Raw genomic sequence first — 27597 nt, forward strand, 5'->3', positions numbered from 1 at the left:
CTAATGTTGTAATAAATACTATAAATATTGTCATAAATACTAAAAACTATGATAAATATTGTAATAGAAATACTGTAATAAATTCTGTATGCATACTGTAACTATTGTAAAATTGTAATAAATATCTTAATACTATAATGTAATAAATACTGTTATGTACTGTCATAAATACTGTAACAAATATTGTAATAAATGCTATAAATATTGTCATAAATACTAAAATCTATGATAAATATTGTAATAGAAATACTGTAATAAATGCTGTATGCATACTGTAACTAATATTGTAAAATTGTAATAAATATCGTAATACTATAATGTAATACTGTGTTGTATACATAATTACTGTCAAATACTGTAACAAATATTGTAATAAATACTATTGTCATAAATACTGTAACTAATATTGTAATAAATACTATTAATATTCTCAAATACTGTAACCAATATTGTAATACTATAATAAATATTGTCATAAATACTATAACTAATGTAATAAATACTATAAATATTGTCATAAATACTAAAAACTATGACAAATACTGTAATAAATGCTGTATGCATACTGCAACTAATATTGTAAAACTAATATCGTAATGCTGTAATAAATACTGTTAACAAAAAAATGTTACAAATACTGTAGTACATATTGTAATACTGTAACAAATATTGTCATATATATAAATACTGTAAAATGTCATAATTACTGTAATACATATGTAATAAATAGTATAATTCAATACATACTGAAATAAATACTAAAATAACTATTGTAATAAATGCTATAAATATTGTCATAAATACTGTAACTAATATTGTAATAAATACTATAAATATTCTCATAAATACTGTAACCAATATTGTAATAAATACGATAATAAATATTGTCATAAATACTATAACTAATGTAATAAATACTAAAAATATTGTCATAAATACTAAAAACTATGACAAATACTGTAATAAATGCTGTATGCATACTGCAACTAATATTGTAAAACTAATATCGTAATGCTGTAATAAATACTGTTAACAAAAAAATGTTACGAATACTGTAGTACATATTGTAATACTGTAACAAATATTGTCATATATATATAAATACTGTAAAATATGTCATAATTACTGTAATACATGTAATAATATTGTAATAAATACTGTAATAAATACTATAATAACTATTGTAATAAATGCTATAAATATTGTCATAAATTCTGTAACTAATATTGTAATACATACTATAATAAATATTGTCATAAATACTGTAACAAATACTATGATAAATATTGTAATATAAATACTGTAATAAATGCTGTATGCATACTTCGACTAATATTGTAAAACTAATAAATATCGTAATGCTGTAATAAGCACTGTAATAAATACTGTTATATACTGTAATAAATACTGTTAACAAAAAAATTGTAACAAAGACTGTAGTACATATTGTAATACTGTAATAAATATTGTCATACATTTAAATACTGTAAAACATTGTCATAATTACTGTAATACATACGTAATAGTATAATATTGTAATACATGCTGTAATAAATACTATAACGTGTCAAATACTGTAAAATAAATATTGTCAAATACTGTAATACATATTTAATAATTATTGTAATACATACTGTTATAAATACTACAATAAATACTGTAACATATTAGAAATACTGTAATAAATGTGTAAAAAAAAATGTAATACTGGTAACACTATAATAAATACTATAACATATTGTAATAAATACTATAGTAAATATTTAAATAAATATTCTAATAAATATTGTCATAAATCATGTAATAAATACTATACTGCATATTGTCATGAATACTGTAATATGTAATAAATACAAAAATATTGTATTACATACTAAAATAAACTATTGTAATACTATTGTACATATAATACTGTGACAAATATTCCAATGAATACTGTAATAAGTACTTTAATACTGTAATAAATACTATAATAAAAATGTAATAAATACTAACAAATACTTAATCAATTTTGTAATGAATACTAACAAATTCTCTAATATTGTAATATATACATTATAAAACTTTATTAACAGTAGATACATGTAATACATTATAAAACTTTATTAACAGTACAAAGATATAATAAGTTATTATACAACTTAACACTACATAAATATAATAAGATATTAAAAAACTTTATTAACAGTAAATAGAAATAGAATAGAATAGAAAGCACCTTATTGATCCCTGGGGGATCAATAAGTTATTATAAAACTTTATAAGTTGTAACACAATGTTTAGTTTTGCTTTTATTGATCAAACACGCCAAGTTTTACCTGAAAGGTGCACTCAAAGCGTTTCTGACCTCGTATTAGAAATGCTCATTCTTGTCTGGCAGACAAAAGAAAAAAAACATTTTCTTCCGATTTAATGAACTTTATCTTCAAGTATTCTTCCACAACAGAGACGATACATCTTATAAAACATCTGTTCACTGGCTCTACCTGTGCAGGTACACAACGAGCTTGTCCAGGGTGGGAAAGAATGCGTCTTATATACACAAATACAAGGAGGGGTGTGTGTGTGTGTATGTGTGGTTCACACATCTGTGCGTGTGGTCCGCACACACACACCTGTGCGTGTAGTTCGCACACACACACCTGTGCGTGTAGTTCGCACACACACACCTGTGCGTGTAGTTCGCACACACACCTGTGCGTGTAGTTTGCGCACAGACTTGTGCGCGTGGTCCACACACACACCTGTGCGTGTGGTCAACACACCTGTGCGCGTCTTCAACAAACATGTGCACGACTTCAACACACCTGTGACCTGGGAGCAGCACACTGCCAACAGTTCTTAGGCTGGGGCCAAAGTGGGAGCGGCGCTGGCCAGCGGCAGAGCGGCCATGTTGGAGGGTGTGACGTCCATCAGGTCTTCTCCTTCGGTGGACGACTTCTCTGTGACTGAACCTGAAGGCAAGGAGGAAGAGTCAGCTAAGTTATCTTCATCATCATTATTATTATCATTATTGCCATTATAATTATCATCAATATCATTATTATCATCATTATTACAGTACATGACTTTTAATGAATACACAATTGAAGTGATAAAGTAGTAAACACACTTTGTGTGATGTTTGCTCCTTTGAGCAGAAAAGCCTTTTATTGACACATATGGAACAGAATCAATAACACCTGTATATACCATCATACATACCAGTGGTCCCCATCACTCGATTGGTACCGGGCCGCGAAAGAAATTTTTATTTAAAAAAAATATATTTTTGTTAAATCAACATAAAAAACACAAGATACACTTAAAATGTGTGCACCAACCTAAAAAACTCCCTTTTACATGGCAATAAAAAATAAATAAAAATAAAATCTCCTCCCCATATATATCGTTGTATATACCATCTTATATGTCAGTGGTTCTCAACCTTTTTTCAGTGATTACCCCTTGTGGACATATTTTTAATTCAAGTACCCCCTAATCCAGGGGTCGGGAACCTTTTTTGCCGGGAGCCATGAAAGCCAAATATTTCAAAATGTATTTCCGTGAGAGCCATATAATAGTTTTTTAACACTGAATACAACTAAATTCATGCGTTTTTAAGTACATATAAGTATAATAGGTCTCTTATCCTTTTTAATAACATTGTTATTCTAAAGTTAACCAATAATAAATATCATACTTCTTACCATTAATGCGACATCTTGGACAGGTGTGATAAAAAACGGATGGTTGGATTAAAATGCATGAGAATGTTTTATAATTGGAACTTTATTCTTAACAATGTGATTACCAGTGGAATTATTAATTACTTATCGTGTTAAGCAATGGCAGCTAAGATTTATCAGAGAGCCAGATGCAGTCATCAAAAGAGCCACATCTGGCTCTAGAGCCATAGGTTCCCTACCCCTGCTCTAAACAGAGAAAAGCATTTTTGGTTGAAAAAAACAGATGAAGTAAAATACAGCACTAGGTCATCAATTTCTGATTTATTAAATTGTATAACAGTGCAAAATATTGCTCATTTGTAGTGGTCTTTCTTGAACTATTTGGAGAAAAAGATATAAAAATAACTAAAAACTTGTTGAAAAATAAACAAGTGATTCAATTATAAATAAAGATTTCCACACATAGAAGTAATCATCAACTCAAAGTGCCCTCTTTGGGGATTGTAATAGAGATCCATCTGGATTCATCAACTTCATTCTAAACATTTCTTTACCATCAATATTTATGGAACATGTCCACAAAAAATCTAGCTGTCAACACTGAATATTGCATTGTTTGCATTTCTTTTCACAGTTTATGAACTTACATTCACATTGTGTTGAAGTATTATTCAATAAATATAAAAGATTTTTGAATTGTTGCTATTTTTAGAATATTTTTAAAAAATCTCACGTACTCCTTGGCATACCTTCAAGTACCCCCAGGGGTACGCGTACCCCCATTTGAGAACCACTGCTATATGCCCTCATATAGATCGTTGTATATACCATAATAGATTATCGTATATACCATCATATAGATCCTCATATATATTGTCGTATATATCATCGCATATACCATCATATATATATTGTTGTATATACCATCATATAGATCGTCGTATATACCATTATATATTATCGTGTATACATCATATATATCATCGTATATACTATCATATAGATTGGCGTTTATATCGTCGTATATACCATCATATATATCATCGTACATACCATCATATATATCGTACATACCATCATATATATCGTACATACCATGATATAGATCATCATTTATAGCGTCATATATAGCAACGTATACAGTATATCATCGTAAAGTATATCATCGTATATACCATCATATATAGAATCATACATATCATAATACATATAATAATAATTTTATTATTATGTATCGCTATATCGTAATATCGCTGAAATTGGCTCCATTCTGTCCACTAAAGACGCTGAGATCATTATCCATGCGTTTGTTACGTCTCGCCTCGACTACTGTAACGTATTATTTTCGGGTCTCCCCATGTCTAGCATTAAAAGATTACAGTTGGTACAAAATGCGGCTGCTAGACTTTTGACAGGAACAAGAAAGTTTGATCACATTACGCCTGTACTGGCTCACCTGCACTGGCTTCCTGTGCACTTAAGATGTGACTTTAAGGTTTTACTACTTACGTATAAAATACTACACGGTCTAGCTCCATCCTATCTTGCCGATTGTATTGTACCATATGTCCCGGCAAGAAATCTGCGTTCAAAGGACTTCGGCTTATTAGTGATTCCCAAAGCCCAAAAAAAGTCTGCGGGCTATAGAGCTTTTTCCGTTCGGGCTCCAGTACTCTGGAATGCCCTCCCGGTAAAAGTTCGAGATGCCACCTCAGTAGAAGCATTTAAGTCTCACCTTAAAACTCATTTGTATACTCTAGCCTTTAAATAGACTCCCTTTTTAGACCAGTTGATCTGCCGTTTCTTTTCTTTTTCTTCTATGTCCCACTCTCCCTTGTGGAGGGGGTCCGGTCCGATCCGGTGGCCATGTACTGCTTGCCTGTGTATCGGCTGGGGACATCTCTGCGCTGCTGATCCGCCTCCGCTTGTGATGGTTTCCTGCTGGCTCCGCTGTGAAAAGGACTCTCGCTGCTGTGTTGGATCCGCTTTGGACTGGACTCTCGCGACTGTGTTGGATCCATTGTGGATTGAACTCTCACAGTATCATGTTAGACCCGCTCGACATCCATTGCTAACCTCCTCTCTAAGGTTCTCATAATCATCATTGTCACCGACGTCCCACTGGGTGTGAGTTTTCCTTGCCCTTATGTGGGCCTACCGAGGATGTCGTGGTGGTTTGTGCAGCCCTTTGAGACACTAGTGATTTAGGGCTATATAAGTAAACATTGATTGATTGATTGATAATATATATCATTGTGTATACCATCATATATGTCGTTGTATATACCATCCTATATATCAACGTATACAGTATATCGTCGTGTATACCATCATATATATCATCGTATATATCATTGTATGTATCATACCATCAATGACTGTGCAAATGTGAATGTTTTCTTCAGGAAGTTGTCATAAATCTCAACCAAATATACCATCATATATTAGCGTGTATACATCATATATATCATCGTATATACCATCATATAGATCGTCGTTTATATCGTCGTATATACCATCAAATATTATCGTATACACCATCATATAGATCGTCGTTTATATCGTCGTATATACCATCAAATATTATCGTATATACCATCATATATATCGTACATACCATGATATAGATCATCATTTATACCGTCATATATATCAACGTATACAGTATATCATCGTATATACCATCATATATAACATCATACATATCATAATATATATAATTGTGTATACCATCATATATATCGTCGTATATACCATCCTATATATCAATGTATACAGTATATTGTCGTAAATACCATCATATATATCATCATATATATCATTGCATGTATCATATCATCAATGACTGCAAATGTGAATGTTTTCTTCAGGCAGTTGTCATAAATCTCAACCAAAATCGATCAAAAGCTTTAGCATCATCCAGATTCACCATTCATCCAGTCATCACTGACTATCACTTTCATCCAGTCATCACTGAATATGACTCATTCATTCATCTTTTAATATGATTGACCAACTCACCGCTCTGCGTGGAGACGATGATGCAGTCGTCGTCATCTTCTGTGTCAGCTTGGAAACCGTCAGCCTCCTCCGCCTGAAGGGGGAGGAGCACGTCAGCAGGTGACGGCCATAGACGCAGAGGTCAAATGTGGCGTTGCCCCTTCGTGCTAGAGGTCAAATGTGGTGTCAACTGTTCATGCTGGAGGTCAAATGTGGCGTCATGCTAGAGGTCAAATGTAGCGTTACCCGGTCATGCTAGAGGTCAAATGTGATGTTACCTGCTCATGCTCAAGGTCAAATCTGGTGTTACCTGTTCATGCTCAAGGCCAAATGTGGTGTTACCTGTTCATGCTAGAGGTCAAATGTGGCGTTACCCATTCATGCTAGAGGTCGAGTGTGGCATTCATGCTCGAGGTCAGATGTGGCGTCATGCTAGAGGTCAAATGTGGCGTTACACGTTCATACTCAAGGTCAAATGCGGTGTTACCTGTTTATGCTAGAGGTCAAATGTGGCGTTACCCGTTCATGCTAGAGGTCAAATGTGGCATTACCCATTCATGCTAGAGGTCAAATGTGGCGTTACCCATTCATGCTAGAAGTCAAGTGTGGCATTCATGCTCGAGGTCAAATATGGCGTCCTGCTAGAGGTCAAATGTGGAGTTACACGTTCATGCTCAAGGTCAAATGTGGTGTAACCTGTTTATGCTAGAAGTCAAATGTGGCGTTACCCGTTCATGCTAGAGGTCGAATGTGGTGTAACCCATTCATGCTAGAGGTCAAATGTGGCATCATGCTGGAGGTCAAAAGTGGCATCATGCTAAAGGTCAAATGTGGCGTTACTTGTTCATGCTCGAGGTCAAATGTGGCATCAGCTAGAGGTCAAATGTGGTGTTACTCGTTCATTCTCAAGGTCAAATGTGGCGTCATGCTCGAGGTCAAATGTGGCGTCATGCTCGAGGTCAAATGTGGCATCATGCTGGAGGTCAAAAGTGGCATCATGCTAAAGGTCAAATGTGGCGTTACTTGTTCATGCTCGAGGTCAAATGTGGCATCAGCTAGAGGTCAAATGTGGTGTTACTCGTTCATTCTCAAGGTCAAATGTGGCGTCATGCTCGAGGTCAAATGTGGCGTCATGCTAGAGGTCAAATGTGGCACCATGCTCGAGGTCAAATGTGGCATCATGTTCGAGGTCAAATGTGGCATCATGCTAGAGGTCAAATGTGGCATTACTTGTTCATTCTACAGGTCAAATGTGGCATCATGCTAGAAGTCAAATGTGGCATCATGCTGGAGGTCAAAAGTGGCATCATGCTAAAGGTCAAATGTGGCGTTACTCGTTCATGCTAGAGGTCAAATGTGGCATCAGCTAGAGGTCAAATGTGGTATTACTCGTTCATGCCCAAGGTCAAATGTGGCGTCATGCTCGAGGTCAAGTGTGGCATCATGCTCGAGGTCAAATGTGGCATTACTTGTTCATTCTACAGGTCAAATGTGGCGTCATGCTAGAGGTCAAATATGGCATTACTCATTCATTCTAGAGGTCAAATGTGGCGTGATGCTAGAGGTCAAATGTGGCATCATGCTAGATGTCAAATGTGGCAATTCTCATTCACTCTAGGGGTCAAATGTGGCGTCATGCTAGAGGTCAAATGTGTCATCATGCTAGAGGTCAAATGTGGCGTCATGCTAGAGGTCAAATGTGGCGTCACGCTAGGGGTCAAATGTGGCGTCACGCTAGAGTCAGGCTAGAGTTTAAATGTGGCGTCACGCTAGAGGTCAAATGTGTCATCATGCTAGAGGTCAAATGTGGCGTCATGTTAGGGGTTAAATGTGTCATCACGCTAGAGGTCAAATGTGGCGTCATGTTAGGGGTTAAATGTGTCATCACGCTAGAGGTCAAATGTGTCATTACGCTAGAGGTCAAATGTGGCGTCATGTTAGAGGTCAAATGTGTCATCACGCTAGACGTCAAATGTGGCGTTACCCGTTCATGCTCGCCGCAGCGCTTCATGAATTTGGTGATGGACATGCTGCCGGCGCTCTTCCTCTTGTTGGAGGCGGCCCAGGAGGCGGAGGAGGTCTGGGGCGTGCTGGGGGAGTTCCCCCGGGAGCCGGTGGCCACCTGGTTCTCTTCCCGAGAGGACTCGTCTCGAGCGCGGCAGGTGAGGTAGGACCAGTGGCACGGCACAGGCAGAGTGTCCAGGGAGTAGTGTGTCAGCACGTCAGCGTGCACGTACCAGCAGCAGCGTCTGTAGGTGGAGCGCTTCTCGTACACCGCGTTGTTCTTGATCAGACGCTTCACCTGGATCCTGCAACACACAACATTCGCACACCTTATCAACATCAACAAACATTATCTTCAGCAACAAACATTTTCATCACGCATTATCTTCAGCAACAAACAATATCGTCAAGCATTATCGCTAACAACAAATATCTTCATCAACAAACATTATCTTCGGCAACAAACATTATCGTCCATCATTATCGCCAGCAACAAATATTATCTTCATCAACAATCATTATCTTCAGCAACAAACATTATCATCACGCATTATCTTCAGCACCAAATATCTTCAGCAACAAACAATATCGTCAAGCGTTATCGCTAACAACAAATATTATCTTCATCAACAAACATTATCTTCAGCAACAAACATTATCGTCCATCATTATCGCCAGCAACAAATATCTTCATCAACAAACATTATCTTCAGCAACAAACAGTATCGTCAAGCATTATCTCCAGCAACAAATATCTTCAGCAACAGTATCGTCAAACATTATCGCCAGCAACAAACATTATCGTCAAACATTATCGCCAGCAACAAATATCTTCAGCATCAAACATTATCGTCAAGCATTATCTCCAGCAACAAACAGTATCGTCAAACATTATCGCCAGCAGCAAACATTATCGTCAAGCATTATCGCCAGCAACAAATATTATCTTCAGCAACAAACATTATCGTCAAGCATTAACTTCAGCAACAAACAGTATCGTCAAACATTGTCGTCAGCAACAAACATTATTCAAGCATTACCGCCAGCAACAAACATTATCATCAAACATTATTGCAGCAACAAACATTATCGTCAGGCATTGTTGACAGCAAAAACATTGTCAAGCATTATCGCCAGCAGCAAACATCAACGTCAGCAACAAACAGTATTGTCAGCAACAAACATTATCGCCAGGAACAAACATTATTGCCAGCAATAAACATTGTCGCCAGCAACAAACATTATCGCCAGCAACAAACATTGTCGCCAGCAACAAACATTGTCGCCAGCAACAAACATTGTCGCCAGCAACAAACGTTATTGTCAAGCATTATCGCCAGCAGCAAAAATCATCAGCAACAAAAATTATCATCAAACATTATTGCAGCAACAAACATTATCGTCAGGCAATGTTGACAGCAAAAACATTGTCAGGCATTATCGTCAGCAACAAACATTATCGTTAAACATTGTTGACAGCAAAACCATTGTCAAGCATTATCATCAGCAACAAACATTATCGCCAGCAACAAACATTATCGCCAGCCACAAACATTATAGTCAAGCAATAAACATTATCCTCAGCAACAAACTGCTGTCAATAATGCTGTCAAGCATTATTGACAGCAAAAAACATTTTCGAGCATTATCAATAGCAACAAGCATTATCGATAGCAACAAACATTATCATCAAGCATTATCGATAGCAACAAACATTGTCTTTAGTAACAAACATAGTCAAACATTATCCTCAACAACAAACATTATCACCAGCAACAAACATTATCGCCAGCAAGAAACATTATCGTCAAGCATTATCGACAGCAAAAACAAAATTTTCAAGCATTATCAACAGCAACAACCAGCAACAAACATTATCGTCAAGCATTATTGATAGCAACAAACATTATGGTCAAACATTATCGCCAGGAACAAATATTATCTTCAGCAACAAACTTTATTGTCATACATTATCGTCAGCAACAAACATTATCGTTAAACATTGTTGACAGCAAAAACATTGTCAAGTATTATTATCAGCAACAAACATTATCGCCAGCAACAAACATTATTGCCAGCCACAAACATTATCGTCAAGCAATAAACATTATCCTCAGCAACAAACATTATCGTCAAGCATTATTGACAGCAAAAAACATTTTCAAGCATTATCAACAGCAACAAGCATTATCGATAGCAACAAACATTATCTTTAGTAACAAACATTATAATCAAACATTATCCTCAACAACAAACATTTTCACCAGCAACAAACATTATCGTCAAGCATTATCAACAGCAACAACCAGCAACAAACATTATCGTCAAGCATTATTGATAGCAACAAACATTATCTTTAGTAACAAACATTATGGTCAAACATTATCACCAGCAACAAATATTATCTTCAGCAACAAACATTATTGTCATACATTATCTTCAGCAACAAACATTATCGCCAGCAACAAGTATTATTTCCAGCTACAAACATTATCGCCAACAATTAACACCTATACTATGTCTTGTGGATCCAGACTGCAAATTCTGAAAATCCAATCCCGTGTTAAAAAACATTCTACACAACGCAGACTGTGCAATAACACGCATTGTACACAACGCAGACTTTGCAATAACACGCATTGTACACAACCCAGACTGTGTTTTGACACACTTTCTACACAAACCGGACTGTGTGTTGACAGACGTTCTACACAAACCGGACTGTGTTGAAACACGTTCTACACAACCCAGACTGTTGACACACAATCTACACAACCCAGATTGTATGTTCTCTAGATCCCCATCATATCAGTTCCTAAATGTGATCGAAAGGATTTAAGGTGCACTACACAAAATAAACGTAATGTTATTAATATCAGTGATATTACAGTGATATACAGATTCCATTAAGAAAAAATCCTCAAAACAGCCCACTACCTTTAAGATGGACTTTTTAAACATCAGATCATTGTCTCCCAAAACCTTTATAGTTAATGAAGTCATTAGAGACAACAATCTTAACCTCATTGATCTCAGTGAAACTTGACTAAAACCATGATTTTTTTCCCCCTAACTATGTGAGTGCACATGTTGCCCGTCCCCTTAAAAGGGGTTAAGGGGTCGCACCAAAAAGATGATCGCAAAGCCAAGTCCGGTTGTGGGAATATTTGGGCTTCAATCAAAAAGATCAACATTAACTATCACTGACTGGTGATTGGATGAGCACCAGGTACGGCAGGGAGAGAGACGCTGGGTGTGCGGATGGAAAGAACACTGTGGAACAATATGTTTTAGTCATCCATTTTCTACCGCTTATCCCTTACGAGGTCGCGGGGGATGCTGGAGCCTACCTCAGCTATAATCGAGCGGAAGGCGGCCAACACAGACAGTCAACATTCACACTCACATTCACACACTAGGGATCATTTAGTGTTGCCAATCAACCTATCCCCAGGTGCATGTTTTTTTTGGGAGGAAGTGCCCGTAGGGAACCCACGCAGTCACGGGGAGAACATGCAAACCCCACACAGGATCAAACACAGGACCTTCGTATTGTGAGGCAGACGGAATAACCCCTCTGTCACCTTAAGTGATTATTGATCATCGATCCCACAACAGGAAAACGTTACAACATTTCAAACGCTTACAAAACATTACACATATTGTAGCATTTCCTTAATGCAAATATCAAGTATTATGGTCTCACATGGTGAATGTGTCGATTTTCCCAATATTGTGCAGTCCTCGGACATTTAACAGAGTATCATTAAAGACTTGGTTTTACCGAGTGGGAACTTCCGCGGAGTTCTCTGGACTGGACAGTTCTGTGGACAACATGGAGGACGAAGTCTGCTGGCGAAAAAACTCTTGAAACTCGTCGATGATGACTTTACTGCTGTTCGGGTTTCCGTGTAGCAGCGGCAGCAGCTGACCGAGCACTGAACACAAGTTGACACATTCACTTCTCTTGCACGTTAGAATGATGTAGAACCAAAGAATTCATACATTTCTGCCTTTGATCCTCTGAGCTGGGGCTGGCGTCCGCCTTGACTAAAGGTTGGATGAGGCAGACGGCGTAGGACTGGAGGATATCAGAGAAGGGCGAGTCTCCGCCTTCCCAGACGCAGCCCCTCACGACGGGCTGCAACACCCTCATCTTGTTCTTGGCGGACATCAGCTCATCCCACTCCCTCGCTTTCACTTTCTGTTGCAGTTTCTGCTTTTCCAGGTCGCCGCCCTCCTGCGGAGCAGAAAGTTAGGACGAGAGGAAGAAAGCAGCAGATACTACCATACCTCTTCCTCCAGCGCCCCTTCGCCGTCTGAGAGGTAGCCGTGAGGAACCAAGAAGCCGTCGTCCTCGTCCTCATCCTCCTCACCTCCTTCCTCCTCGTCCTCCTGAAAGAGGTCATACCTTTAAGTCAGGAGTCTCAAACTCAATTTACCTGGGGGCCCCTTGATGCAGAGTCTGGGTGAGGCTGGGCCGCAAGAAAGGATTTCTTAAAAAATCTATTTTTAAATGTCTTTATTTTTATTTTCAACACAAAATAAAATCAAAATATAAATGAACAAAATGAGAATTGTGCACCGCAACTTTCTCTTTGCAAATAAGACACGTCGGGGTGCCCCTGTGCTCAACAAAGAAATATTGCATCTCCTACATTTCCTGGAATTGTCCTTGTTCATAACTAACCTTTCTTTTCACTGCAGGCTTTGAAAAAGACATGTTTGGGGTTGTGGAATATATTTGTATTTAGCCGGCGCACAAAGAACAATGTTATTTCCGCAATATCTGTCATTCCGCTTTTCCTCCCTACAGCTATACGGCGGTCGGTGGAAAGTACCGGAATAGTGAGCGCAAAAAAGTGACGCCTCCCGGAGCGTTATCCGGCGGCATATAAAAATACATGTAGTGTTCATCGTGAGGCAATGCAAATTAAACAATAATAATAATTTAAAAAAAATAACGCTTTGAATCGGTCCAGGTTATCGGGGACTGTTATTACTGACGGACAGGTGTCGCGGTGTGACTGCAGACAGGCACGTGAGAAAGCCCTCGTTTCCATGGCGACGTTTCTGCCGCTTTCACTCATTTGCCGCTTTTCCACTAACGCTGGTGTAGGCAACCCAGAACGTTGAAAGAGTCATTTTGGACCCAAATAACAAAAATTGTCTCTGTTTGGACCCAACGGGATGGGGGTTGGGGGAGCTCGCCGTGGAGTTTAGTTACGATAGCACAATTAGCCCCAAACGAGCTAACATCACGACTAAGGTGTTACACGTCCTATTCGCCCAGCGACTCTGTTGGAGAATCAGCGCTAGGGTCCAGTGCACCACAGTTTTGTATTGTCGCCCGGTCTTTGGGTGGAGTGCTTCGGAAGCTACCGGGCTGCTCGTCTCCCCAGACTGGACTGTTTACAGCGGCGCCGGGTGATTTGATTTGATTAGATTTTTATTATGGATCCCCATTAGTGGGTTGCCACAACAACCCACTAGTCTTCCTGGGGTCCACAACTCAATACAATTACAAGTAAAAGCATATAATTATAACGACACAATATAGACAAAAAAATTAAAAAATAAAAGCATCAATAAGAAAACAGGGGAGGGAGCAAGCGAGAGAAAGACAGAGAGAGAGAGAAATAGAGAGAGAGAGAAAGAGAGCGTAGGCGGGCGAGCGAGGGAGGGAGGAAGAGCGCGTGCGGGTCTCATGGAAAAGCGGCAAAACGTTTCTCTGCTTGCATCACGCAAGTGACGTCAATGTTCGGCCCTCGAGAGCCACATACCACACCGTGATTGGTGGTTTCCTTCAGCTTCGCACAAAACGCCGTCAAGCGCCATTCATACAAAACTTGCGGGCCGCACTAACATTAAACTTTCATATTAAGGTGGGGACTGCAAAATAACGTCTCGCAGGCCGCGTGTCTGAGAACCCTGATTTAAGTGTATTGATCTCCACATCCTGATCAATGAACTCACCCCTTCACTGTGTGACAGGGACTCTCCAGGCTCCTCTTCCTCCCATTCTTCATCGCTGTCCACCTCATAGTCCAACAGGTCCTGACAGTCAAAAATGCTTTTTGTCACAAAAGCCATTGAAAACTCAATAAAAGTGGAATTAACACATTTCAAATTGATCTTTTGTAATTACAGAATGAAAATGTATCATTTTATTTGTGTGTGTGTTCTTGTATTTCTACCCTTCTTGAGACATCAACAAGGAAATGTACCTTCCATATGAGGGGGTGTGAATAAGTTAGGACCGAAATCATGGTCCCAATACGGAAAACCGTTGCATCTGATAGAGAATGTCTCATTTGCACCCATCTATCTAATTAGGGTGGTCCCAAAAAGGAGGGATTTTAAAAAAGTTTTAAAAGTGCTCTCCCTCTGGTCAACGTATAAAATTGAAATGTGCCCCCTTTTGGCCAAAATGTATTAAAAAAAAAAACTATGTAAATAAGGACATACTGTAAAAAACAAAGTAAACAATGAAGATTAAAAAAAAATTACAAACAAAAAATAAATAAAACATTTAAATTAACTACAAGCAGACTTTTTCTCACAATGTGTCGAATTTTGTCTGATAAAATTAGGAACAATTTCTCATATTCTTTTTTTCTGTAATATTGCAATATTTTCTCGTAAAATTATAACTTTTTAATGCAAAATAGTGATATTTGTCACCTGAAATTACTTTTTCATGTAAAGTTATTACTTTTTAATGCAAAATAGTGATATTTGTCACCTGAAATTCTGACTTTTATCACGATATTGCCAATTGTTTTGCTGCTCTTGTAAAATAGTGAAATTTTTTGAGTAAAATGATCACTTTTGTCATAATTTTGCCAAGTAAAATTACAATTATTATTATAATATTGCCAAAATGTTAAGTTTTCTTATAAAATTGTGACTTTTGTCGGGTAAAATTACGACTTTTCCATAAAATTTACAACACTTAAGCTTTTCTTGCAAAATTGCGACTTTTATTGAGTAAAATTCCAACTTTTATCATAACATTGTTCAATATTTCTTGTAAAATTTTGACCTGTGTTGAGTAAAACTACGACTTTTATTATAATACTAGAGGTAGGAATTTTTCGGGGTACTCGAGAAGGTGTGTGTGTGTGTGTGTGTGTGTGTGTGTGTTCCAATACAGAATTTGTGCCTGGCTGCCAATATTTATTTAAAAATATTCAATATTTTTTAAATATTTAGGCCCTTAAATTTTTTTATTTTGTACGGGTCTCACAATGACCTAGATGAGTAGGTGGTCTACTGTACTCCCACTAGACCAGGGTTTTTGAAGCACCGAGGACAAGTGTTAAACTGGGAGCCAACTGGATCACACGGAGAACCTCTGCAAAAAAGGACTCTTCTTCCTGAAGTAGGCTTCAAGTTCTGGTCCTAGTGGACATCCCTGACCTGAAATAAACGTGTAGTTGTGCACTCGTGGGCCGCAGGAGCTCATATATCAGCAGCTGAAGGTAGAACCTGACATTTGTCCCAAATACAGCTTCCAACCACGTGGTCAACAAGCAGACTAGTATAGAGCAGCTCTTTCAAACTTGAAGGCCGTCATGCCTCATCTCTAATGTATGGTACGGTTAATTGACCTAACCAGTATCTGTCCAGATCTAGCTCCACTGCCCCAGTCTACCAACTGACTTAGTATTATTGTTCTAGTCACTGACTTCATATCATTGTAGGCAGAAACATCTTTCTGTCTTGCCTCTGGTGAGGGCGGTCGCATTTTTTTCGCTCCCTTTTTCCCCCTGCTTACTCTCTTTGTTTTGTCTTGTCTACACTTTTTTGAAGCCTCTTTCTTTGCGCTGTCCCCCCAAATCTAAACATCAGACATGGAAATGATGACGCTGCAACAACAGGAGCAGGTTGTTCTGAAAACATCCCCCGAGAACTCCTAAATGATGGACGTTTTTGACCTCCCTCCCTCTCTCCTCAACGACACCTGGAGTCGAACTTTTGCTTGGATGCAGAACGGCCCCAGGCCTATGGACACTACATCTACACACCCAAGACAATGGGCATACACACACACACACACACACACACACACACACACACACACACACACACACACACACACACACTCAGCCTCCCCGAGCCTTCACCACCGCTTGATTCGGGGTGATGGACTGTTGGCAGCGCTTTATAGCAGCAGTCGACCTCCAGGGCCCCAACTCCCCCTCCCTCTGTTGCGAGTTTTGTGATCATATGTAACATGTTTATGTGTACATGGCATAGGTTGATTGGCAACACTAAATTGGCCCTAGTGTGTGAATGTGAGTGTGAATGTTGTCTGTCTATCTGTGTTGGCCCTGCGATGAGGGGGCGACTTGTCCAGGGTGTACCCCGCCTTCCGCCCGATTGTAGCTGAGATGGGCGCCAGCGCCCCCTGCGTCCCCGAAAGGGAATAAGCGGTAGAAAATGGATGGATGGATGGCATGGAGGTTTTTTCCCCACTCAAGACCAGGCCCCCTTAGGAGCCCAGTCTAGATTGTATTTTTTTACTCATCTTCTTACCCATCTTTTACGGGGCGCCTTATGGCAACCCATCAGCGTTCCTGTTCTGTAATCCTGTACACTGTTTGTTTGTCTAATCTTGAACGGGTTTGTGCTGAAAACATAGTTTTGTTGTACTTGTGCAATGACAATAAAGTCCTATCCTAAATATATTTGAACATTCTCGACCATCTTTGAGCAGCAAACGCTGGGCTCTGAGGTCAAAAAGCTTACTATTCGCTGCACTAGATCGTTCCTTCCATGATGGACTTGGGTTCGACTCCCCCATCTCTGACGTGCGTTCACACTGACCATCCGTGTTACAGCCCATTTTCTTGTCCAATTATTTCTATTCTGATGTTTAACAGCAATTTCTTTGCTGTTGTGGATTATTTCCAGGCTCTTTTGAGTCGAGGTGATCATTTTGAGCAAGGCTGTCATTAATTGAAGGGGACCTTGATGATTTGGATCTACATTAAAAACACTTTAATGTGTTTTCTTTACATTTATTGTTTTCCATGGTTATGTTGACACTTAAGAAATGAAAATATTCATATTTGTTTCTCCTATTTTTCCATAGGTTATAAAATATCAATAATTCTAGATATTGATCCATAAAAAAAATGTTTTCAGCCATATCGCCCAGCCCTACCTTGTCCTGCCTGAAGGGGCAGCGCGCTGTGATGTGACAACTCTTTTTCCTCCAAGTGCCCCAGTAAGCTGGTCGGTGGTTCTGATGAAACAGCAGCAGCTTCATGGGTCCATATTGTTGACGGTCAGGCACGTCGTCTCCTTTGGGCCCATCTACGGCTATGCAGTCCCTGAAAAAGAAAGCATGGATGTTAATAATAATGCTGATACACTTTCCGCTTTAACCAGAAGCAGTAGTTTGTCTCACCCAACAGGGTTGGGAAATCTGGCTCTGGTAGGACCTGACCGGCGAGGCTTCTGGTTGATCCAGTCCCTCAGTGAGCGGGGGCTGTCAGTGGGGTGCGACAAGTAGCGGTCCAGCTCCTCCAGGGCTGACTCCTCGCACTCAACCCGGCACAGCGGCGCCATGTACATGTTTTCTTTGATCTCGAAGGGAGCAAATTTCCCACAGGCAGCGGCCAGAGTCTGACACACAAGTCCAATTAGTAGGTACTCTAAGAATGATGTCACATTAATTCTTATAGACGCACCTGAGTGTTACAGAGTCTGACACACAAGTCCAATTAGTAGGTTTTCTAAGAATGATGTCATAATTATTCTTACAGACACACCTGAGTGTTACAGAGTCTGACACACAAGTCCAATTAGTAGGTCTTCTAAGAATGATGTCATAATTATTCTTACAGACACACCTGAGTGTTACATAATCTGACACACAAGTCCAATTTGTAGGTCTTCTAAGAATGATGTCATAATTATTCTTACAGACACACCTGAGTGTTACATAATCTGACACACAAGTCCAATTAGTAGGTATTCGAAGAATGATGTCATGTTTATTCTTATAGACACACCTGAGTGTTACAGAGTCTGACACACAGGTCTAATTAGTAGGTCTTCTAAGAATGATGTCATCATTTTTCTTACAGACACACCTGAGTGTTACAGTCTGACACACAAGTCCAATTAGTAGGTATTCAAAGAATGATGTCATGTTTATTCTTATAGACACACCTGAGTGTTACAGAGTCTGACACACAAGTCCAATTAGTAGGTATTCGAAGAATGATGTCATCGTTATTCTTATTGACACACCTGTGTGTTACATAATCTGATACACAAGTCGAATTTGTAGGTCTTCTAAGAATTATGTCAAAATTGTTCTTATAGACACACCTAAGTGTCACAGAGTCTGACACACAAGTCCAATTAGTAGGTATTCTAAGAATGATGTCATTTTAATTCTTACAGACACACCTGAGTGTTACATAATCTGACACACAAGTCCAATTTGTAGGTCTTCTAAGAATTATGTTATAATTATTCTTAGAAACACCTAAGTGTTACAGAGTCCGACACACAAGTCCGATTAGTAGGTATTCGAAGAATGATGTCATGTTTATTCTTATAGACACACCTGAGTGTTACAGAGTCTGACACACAGGTCTAATTAGTAGGTTTTCTAAGAATGTCATCATTTTTTTTACAGACACACCTGAGTGTTACAGAGTCTGACACACAAGTCCAATTAGTAGGTCTTCTAAGATTGATGTAATCTTTATTCTTATTGACACACCTGAGTGTTACATAATCTGATACACAAGTCCAATTAGTAGGTCTTCTAAGAATGATGTCATAATTATTCTTATAGACACACCTGAGCGTTACATAATCTGATACACAAGTCCAATTTGTAGGTCTTCTAAGAATTATGTCATAATTGTTCTTATAGACACACCTAAGTGTTACAGAGTCTGACACACAAGTCCAATTAGTAGGTCTTCTAAGAATGTCATGATTATCCTTATAGACACACAAGTCCAAATTGTAGGTTTTCTCAGAAAGATGTCATGTTTAGTCATACACACACCAGAGTGTTACAGAGTCCGACACACAAGTCCAATTAGTAAGTCTTCTAAGAATAATGTCATGTTTATTCTTATAGACACACCTGAGTGTTACAGAGTCTGAAGTTGGATTCAAAGAGAGAAATGAGTGTGCAGAGACTGAGCTCAACTCACCTTTGGAGCTTGCTGGATTTTAGATTTCTGCAAAAATCTGGTGATCTCCGCTTTTTCAGCTTTGATCCGCTAGGAGACAAAGGCCACATGAATAGAGGTTACAGCGTGGTGTGTGTAGATGTTACTAATATTATTGCTTCATCAGGTGTAGATAGATAGATAGTACTTTACTGATTCCTTCAGGAGAGTTCCCTCAGGAAAATAAAAACAAAAAGTAGTCTGCAGGACAGAGACAGAAGTACACGCGGAAATGCTCGGAAACATGACCTGATGCTCATCCACACAACGACCCACTTTTCAATTGCTTGTTTTAACTTAGCATATTTTTCAGACAATAGGGCGCCCGGATTAAAGCGCATCATCGAAGGAGCCATATTATAATTTTAGTTTTCTACATTTAAACACTTCCTTGTGGTCTACATAACATGTCAAGGTAGTTCTTTGGTCAAAATGTTGCATAGATGATGTTTTACAGAACATCTTCAGGATGCTTTCTGACCGTCTCTTTGGGATGCGGCGTTTTGTGGGCTCTCTTATTTACATGCCTCCACTTCGACAGCGTCTTCGCCCCGTCATCTTTGTTGTATCGCTAGTTTTTAGTACTTCCATAGCGAGTCTACTGACAGATATACGTTAGAAGTGTACGCTGCTTTTTATTAGAAACGGCAACAGCGGAGGATGAATGCCCCATAACAAGAGCATAGAGAAAAAGGAGAACCTTATTGACTAAGGCGCAGACTACAATGGCGGACGCACGCACATTTTCGGAATATCCCAAATAGTCATCAGCAGGTACCAATCGATAAAAAAATGTTGTTTGTGTTGTTGTGAACGACATCATGGGTGTACCATCAGTGTACAAACAATCATACACACACAACACATCTTATCTTTTGTGTTGTTGTGAACAAAATCATGGATGCTACATCAATGCACAAACAATCCTACACACACACACAACACATCCCATGTGTTGTGTTGTTGTGAATGACATCATGAATGTAACATCAACGTACAAACTATCATACACACAACACATCTCATCTGTTGTGATTGACATTGATGTAACATCAATGTACAAACAATCATACACACAACACACGTCATCTGTGGTGCCGTTGAACGACGACGGATGTAACATCAATGTACAAACAATAATACGCACATGACACAAGTCATCTGTTGTGTTGTTGTGAACGAAATCATGGATGTAACATTAATGTACAAAAAATCATACACACACACGACATGTCATCTGTTGTGTTGGTGTGAACGTAACATCTATGTACAAACAATCATACACACACAACACATGTCATCTGTTGTGTTGTTGTGAACAACATCATTACTGTAACATCAATGTACAAACACTCATACACACACAACACTTGTCATCTGTTGTGTTGTTGTGAACGACATCATGGATGTAACATCAATGTACAAACAATCATACACACACAACAAATCTCATCTCTTGTGTTGTTGTGAACATCGTGGATGTAACATCAAGGTACAAAATCATACACACACACAACACGCCTCATCTGCTTGTGTTAACGTGATAATTGTGATTATTTAACGAGCGTAATGTTGAAAGCAGGTGTACGTTGGAGTCTGAAGGTGCAATCAGAATAAACTAAAAATGGTGCAATTGCTATGATCAGGTGACTTTTTTTAGGAAGACATTGTGAATCCAACATTCACAAGTAAATCCAGCATTCACAAGGAACTAATGTGCAGTCATGAACTCACCTCTTTCGCTTCTTTCATGCGCTTCTCTTCCTCTTTCTTTCGCTTTTCCTCCAGCTTGGCCCTGGGAAAGGTGACATTTAGTTTGGCTAAGGTGACATTCAGTGTGGCTAAGGTGACATTTAGTGTGGTGACATTTAGTGTGGCGAAGGGGACTTTTAGTGTGGTGACATTTAGTGTGGCGAAGGGGGCATTTGGTTTGGCGAAAGTCAAATCAAATTATTTTTACAAGTGACATTTAGTGTGGCATAGGTAACATTTAGTTTTGGCGAAGGTGACGTTCGGTGTGGCGAAGGTGACATTCGGTGTGGCGAAGGTGACATTCGGTGTGGTGAAGGTGACATTTGGTGTGATGACATTTAGTGTGGTGACATTTAGTGTGGCGAAGGTGACATTTAGTGTGGTGAAGGCTACATTTAGTGTCACGACGGTGACATTTAGTGTGGCGAAGGGGACATTTAGTGTAGCGAAAGTCAAATCAATTCATATTTATAAGTGACATTTAGTGTGGCGTAGGTGACATTTAGTTTTGGCAAAGGTGACATTCGGTGTGGCGAAGGTGACATTCGGTGTGGCGAAGGTGACATTCGGTGTGGCAAAGGTGACATTTGGTGTGGTGACATTTAGTGTGGGGAAAGTGACATGTAGTGTGGCAAAGGTGACATTTAGTGTGGTGAAATTGAGTGTGGCGAAGGTAACATTTAGTGGCGTAGGTGACATTTAGTGGCGTAGGTGACATTTAGTGGCGAAGGTGACATTTATTTGCGTAGGTGACATTTAATGGCGAAGGTGACATTTAGTGTGGCGTAGGTGACATTTAGTGTGCCGAAGGTGACATTCAGTGTGGCTAAGGTGACATTCAGTGTGGCTAAGGTGACATTCAGTGTGGCTAAGGTGATATTCAGTGTGGCTAAGGTGACATTTAGTGAGGCGAAGGGGGCATTTAGTTTGGCGAAAGTGACATTTCGGGTGGCGAAAGTCAAATCAAATTATATTTATAAGTGACATTTAGTGTGGCGAAGGTGACATATAGTTTTGGCGAGGGTGACGTTCGGTGTGGCGAAGGTGACATTCGGTGTGGCGAAGGTGACATTCGGTGTGGCGAAGGTGACATTTGGTGTGATGACATTTAGTGTGGTGATATTTAGTGGCGAAGGTGACTTTTAGTGTGGGGAACGGGACATTTAGTGTGGCGAAGGGGACATTTAGTGTAGCGAAAGTCAAATCAAATCATATTTATAAGTGACATTTAGTGTGGCGTAGGTGACATTTAGTTTTGGCAAAGGTGACATTCAGTGTGGCGAAGGTGACAATCGGTGTGGCGAAGGTGACATTCGGTGTGGCGAAGGTGACATTTGGTGTGGTGACATTTAGTGTGGGGAAGGTGACATGTAGTGTGGCAAAGGTGACATTTAGTGTGGTGACATTGAGTGTGGCGAAGGTAATATTTAGTGGCGTAGGTGACATTTAGTGGCGAAGGTGACATTTAGTGGCGAAGGTGACATTTAGTGGCGAAGGTGACATTTAGTGGCGAATGTGACATTTAATGGCGTAGGTGACATTTAGTGGCGAATGTGACATTTAGTGGCGAAGGTGACATTTAGTGGCGAAGGTGACATTTAGTGGCGAAGGTGACATTTAGTGGCGAATGTGACATTTAATGGCGTAGGTGACATTTAATGGCATAGGTGACATTTAATGGCGTAGGTGACATTTAGTGTGGCGAAGGTGACATTCAGTGTGGCTAAGGTGACATTCAGTGTGGCTAAGGTGACATTCAGTGTGGCTAAGGTGACTTTTAGTGTGGTGACATTTAGTGTGGCGAAGGGGGCATTTAGTTTGGCGAAAGTGACATTTCCGGTGGCGAAAGTCAAATCAAATTATATTTATAAGTGACATTTAGTGTGGCATAGGTGACATTTAGTTTTGGCGAAGGTGACGTTCGGTGTGGCGAAGGTGACATTCGGTGTGGCGAAGGTGACATTCGGTGTGGCGACGGTGACATTCGGTGTGGCGACGGTGACATTCGGTGTGGCGACGGTGACATTCGGTGTGGCGACGGTGACATTCGGTGTGGCGACGGTGACATTCGGTGTGGCGAAGGTGACATTCGGTGTGGCGAAGGTGACATTCGGTGTGGCGAAGGTGACATTCGGTGTGGCGAAGGTGACATTCGGTGTGGCGACGGTGACATTCGGTGTGGCGAAGGTGACATTCGGTGTGGCGAAGGTGACATTTGGTGTGATGACATTTAGTGTGGTGACATTTAGTGTGGCGAAGGTGACATTTAGTGTGGTGAAGGCTACATTTAGGGTCACGACGGTGACATTTAGTGTGGCGAACGGGAAATTTAGTGTGGTGAAGGGGACATTTAGTGTAATGAAAGTCGAATCAAATCATATTTATAAGTGACATTTAGTGTGGCGTAGGTGACATTTAGTTTTGGCAAAGGTGACATTCAGTGTGGCGAAGGTGATAATCGGTGTGGCGAAGGTGACATTCGGTGTGGCGAAGTTGACATTTGATGTGGTGACATTTAGTGTGGGGAAGGTGACATGTAGTGTGGCAAAGGTGACATTTAGTGTGGTGACATTGAGTGTGGCGAAGGTAACATTTAGTGGCGTAGGTGACATTTAGTGGCGTGAGTGACAATTAGTGGCGAAGGTGACATTTAGTGGCGTAGGTGACATTTAATGGTGAAGGTGACATTCGGTGTGGCGAAGGTGACATTCGGTGTTGCGAAGATGACATTCAGTGTGGCGAAGGTGACATTCAGTGTGGCGAAGGTGACATTTAGTGTGGCGAAGGTGACATTTAGTGTCACGACTGTGACGTTCAATGTGACGACGGTGACGTTCAATGTGACGACGGTGACGTTCAGTGTGGTGAAAGTGACATTTAATGTGGCGAAGGTGACATTTAGTGTGGCGAAGGTGACATTACGTGGCGAAGGTGACATTTAGTGTTGTTAAAGTGACATTTAGTGTGGTGAAAGTGACATTCGGTGTGGCAAAGGTGACATTCGGTGTGGCTAAAGGTGATATTTGGTGTGGTGAAGGTGATATTTGGTGTGGTGAAGGTGACATTCGGTGTGGCGAAGGTGACATTCGGTAAGGCTAAAGGTGACATTTGGTGTGGTGAAGGTGATATATTAGGTGTGGTGATGGTGACATTCGGTGTGGCGAAGGTGACATTCGTGTGGCGAAGGTCACATTCAGTGTGGCTAAAGGTGACATTTGGTGTGGTGATGGTGATATTTGGTGTGGCGAAGGTGACATTCGGTGTGGCGAAGGTGACATTCGGTGTGGCGAAGGTGACATTCGGTGTGGCGGAGGTGATATTTGGTGTGGCGGAGGTGACATTCGGTGTGGCGAAGGTGACATCCGGTGTGGCGACATTCAGTGTGGCAAAGGTGACATTACGTGGCGAAGGTGACATTTAGTGTGGTTAAAGTGACATTCGGTGTGGCAAAGGTGACATTCGGTGTGGCAAAGGTGACATTCGGTGTGGCTAAAGGTGATATTTGGTGTGGTGAAGGTGATATTTGGTGTGGTGAAGGTGACATTCGGTGTGGCGAAGGTGACATTCGGTAAGGCTAAAAGTGACATTTGGTGTGGTGAAGGTGACATTTGGTGTGGTGAAGGTGACATTTGGTGTGGTGAAGGTGACATTTGGTGTGGTGAAAGTGACATTTGGTGTGGTGAAGGTGACATTTGGTGTGGTGAAGGTGACATTCGGTAAGGCTAAAAGTGACATTTGGTGTGGTGAAGGTGACATTTGGTGTGGTGAAGGTGACATTTGGTGTGGTGAAGGTGACATTTGGTGTGGTGAAAGTGACATTTGGTGTGGTGAAGGTGACATTTGGTGTGGTGAAAGTGACATTTGGTGTGGTGAAGGTGACATTTGGTGTGGTGAAGGTGACATTTGGTGTGGCGTAGGTGACATTTGGTGTGGCGAAGGTGACATTTGGTGTGGTGAAGGTGACATTTGGTGTGGTGAAGGTGACATTTGGTGTGGCGGAGGTGACATTTAGTGTAGCGAAAGTCAAATCAAATCATATTTATAAGTGACATTTAGTGTGGCGTAGGTGACATTTAGTTTTGGCAAAGGTGACAGTGTGGCGAAGGTGACATTTGGTGTCGTGACATTTAGTGTGGGGAACGTGACATGTAGTGTGGCAAAGGTGACATTTAGTGGCGTAGGTGACATTTAGAGGCGTAGGTGACATTTAGAGGCGTAGGTGACATTTAGTGGCGAAGGTGACATTTAGTGGCGTAGGTGACATTTAGTGGCGTAGGTGACATTTATTGGCGAAGGTGATATTTAGTGTGGCGTAGGTGACATTTAGTGTGCCGAAGGTGACATTCAGTGTGGCGAAGGTGACACTTAGTGTGGCGTACGTGACATTTAGTGTGGCGAAGGTGACATTCAGTGTGGCGAAGGTGACATTCAGTGTGGCGAAGGTGACATTCAGTGTGGCGAAGGTGACATTTGGTGTGGCGAAGGTGACATTTGGTGTGGCGAAGGTGACATTCAGTGTGGCGAAGGTGACATTTAGTGTGGCGAAAGTGATATTTAGTGTCACGACGGTGACGTTCAGTGTCGCGACGGTGACGTTCAATGTGACGACGGTGACGTTCAGTGTGGTGAAAGTGACATTTAGTGTGGCGAAGGTGACATTTAGTGTGGCAAAGGTGACATTACGTGACGAAGGTGACATTTAGCGTGGTTAAATTGACATTTAGTGTGGTGAAAGTGACATTCGGTGTGGCAAAGGTGACATTCGGTGTGGCTAAAGGTGATATTTGGTGTGGTGAAGGTGATATTTGGTGTGGTGAAGGTGACATTCGGTGTGGCGAAGGTGACATTCGGTAAGGCTAAAGGTGACATTTGGTGTGGTGAAGGTGATATATTAGGTGTGGTGATGGTGACATTCGTGTGGCGAAGGTCACATTCAGTGTGGCTAAAGGTGACATTTGGTGTGGTGAAGGTGATATTTGGTGTGGTGAAGGTGATATTTGGTGTGGTGAAGGTGACATTCGGTGTGGCGAAGGTGACATTCGGTGTGGCGAAGGTGACATTCGGTGTGGCGGAGGTGATATTTGGTGTGGCGGAGGTGACATTCGGTGTGGCGAAGGTGACATTCGGTGTGGCGACATTCAGTGTGGCAAAGGTGACATTACGTGGCGAAGGTGACATTTAGTGTGGTTAAAGTGACATTTAGTGTGGTGAAAGTGACATTCGGTGTGGCAAAGGTGACAATTGGTGTGGTGAAGGTCATATTTGGTGTGGTGAAGGTGACATTTGGTGTGGTGAAGGTGACATTTGGTGTGATGAAGGTGACATTTGGTGTGGTGAAGGTGACATTTGGTGTGGTGAAGGTGACATTTGGTGTGGTGAAGCTGACATTTGGTGTGGTGAAGGTTACATTTGGCGTGGTGAAAGTGACATTTGGTGTGGCGGAGGTGACATTTGGTGTGGCGGAGGTGACATTTGGTGTGGCGGAGGTGACATTTGGTGTGGCGAAGGTGACATTCGGTGTGGCGAAGGTGACATTTGATGTGGTGAAAGTGACACTCGATATGCCTTGAGAGATTGAAGGTGTGACTCACTCCATCTTGGATTTGCGTTGCTCCTCCTTGGCTTTGACCCTCTCTGCCTTTTCCCACTCCTCCTTCTCCTTCTTCTCCCGTCTCTCCTGCTCTTCTTTCTCCTTCTTCTCGCGCTTTTCCTTCTCGCGCTCTTCTTTCAGCCTGCGGCTCTCTTGCCTCTTCTTGTCTTTGGCAGCTTTGGCTTCTTCCTTCTGCCGCTCCCGCTCTTGGCGCACACGAAGCCTGGCCTCCTGCTCTTGTTGAGTCTTCAGGGGCAGAAGGATCAGGACTCAGTCTGTTCCTTCTATTTACACACCTGTCAAGTCTCTAATCCCACGTAGACTACTTACTAAATACAGACTTTGAGATATTTGTAATCACAGATATGGACAT

The 27597-nt window shown here is 40.5% G+C and overlaps 1 protein-coding gene across 1 annotated transcript; it reads right to left on the reverse strand.

The window, feature by feature from the left end:
* Positions 1-2395: 2395 nt before the first annotated feature.
* LOC133543291 (chromatin assembly factor 1 subunit A-like) lies at positions 2396-27597 on the reverse strand. Its single transcript, XM_061887774.1, has 13 exons — positions 27586-27597; positions 27226-27470; positions 21617-21677; positions 19865-19933; positions 18091-18308; positions 17845-18013; positions 14649-14729; positions 12966-13067; positions 12678-12912; positions 12457-12610; positions 8653-8977; positions 6690-6762; positions 2396-2954 (listed from the first exon to the last, which is right to left on the reverse strand). The coding sequence occupies exons 1-13, from the start codon at positions 27595-27597 to the stop codon at positions 2842-2844; spliced, it is 1857 nt and encodes a 618-aa protein (XP_061743758.1). The 3' UTR covers positions 2396-2841.

Source organism: Nerophis ophidion, linkage group LG26 (genome assembly GCF_033978795.1).
Source record: "Nerophis ophidion isolate RoL-2023_Sa linkage group LG26, RoL_Noph_v1.0, whole genome shotgun sequence".
In the NCBI taxonomy this organism is placed as follows: domain Eukaryota; kingdom Metazoa; phylum Chordata; class Actinopteri; order Syngnathiformes; family Syngnathidae; genus Nerophis; species Nerophis ophidion.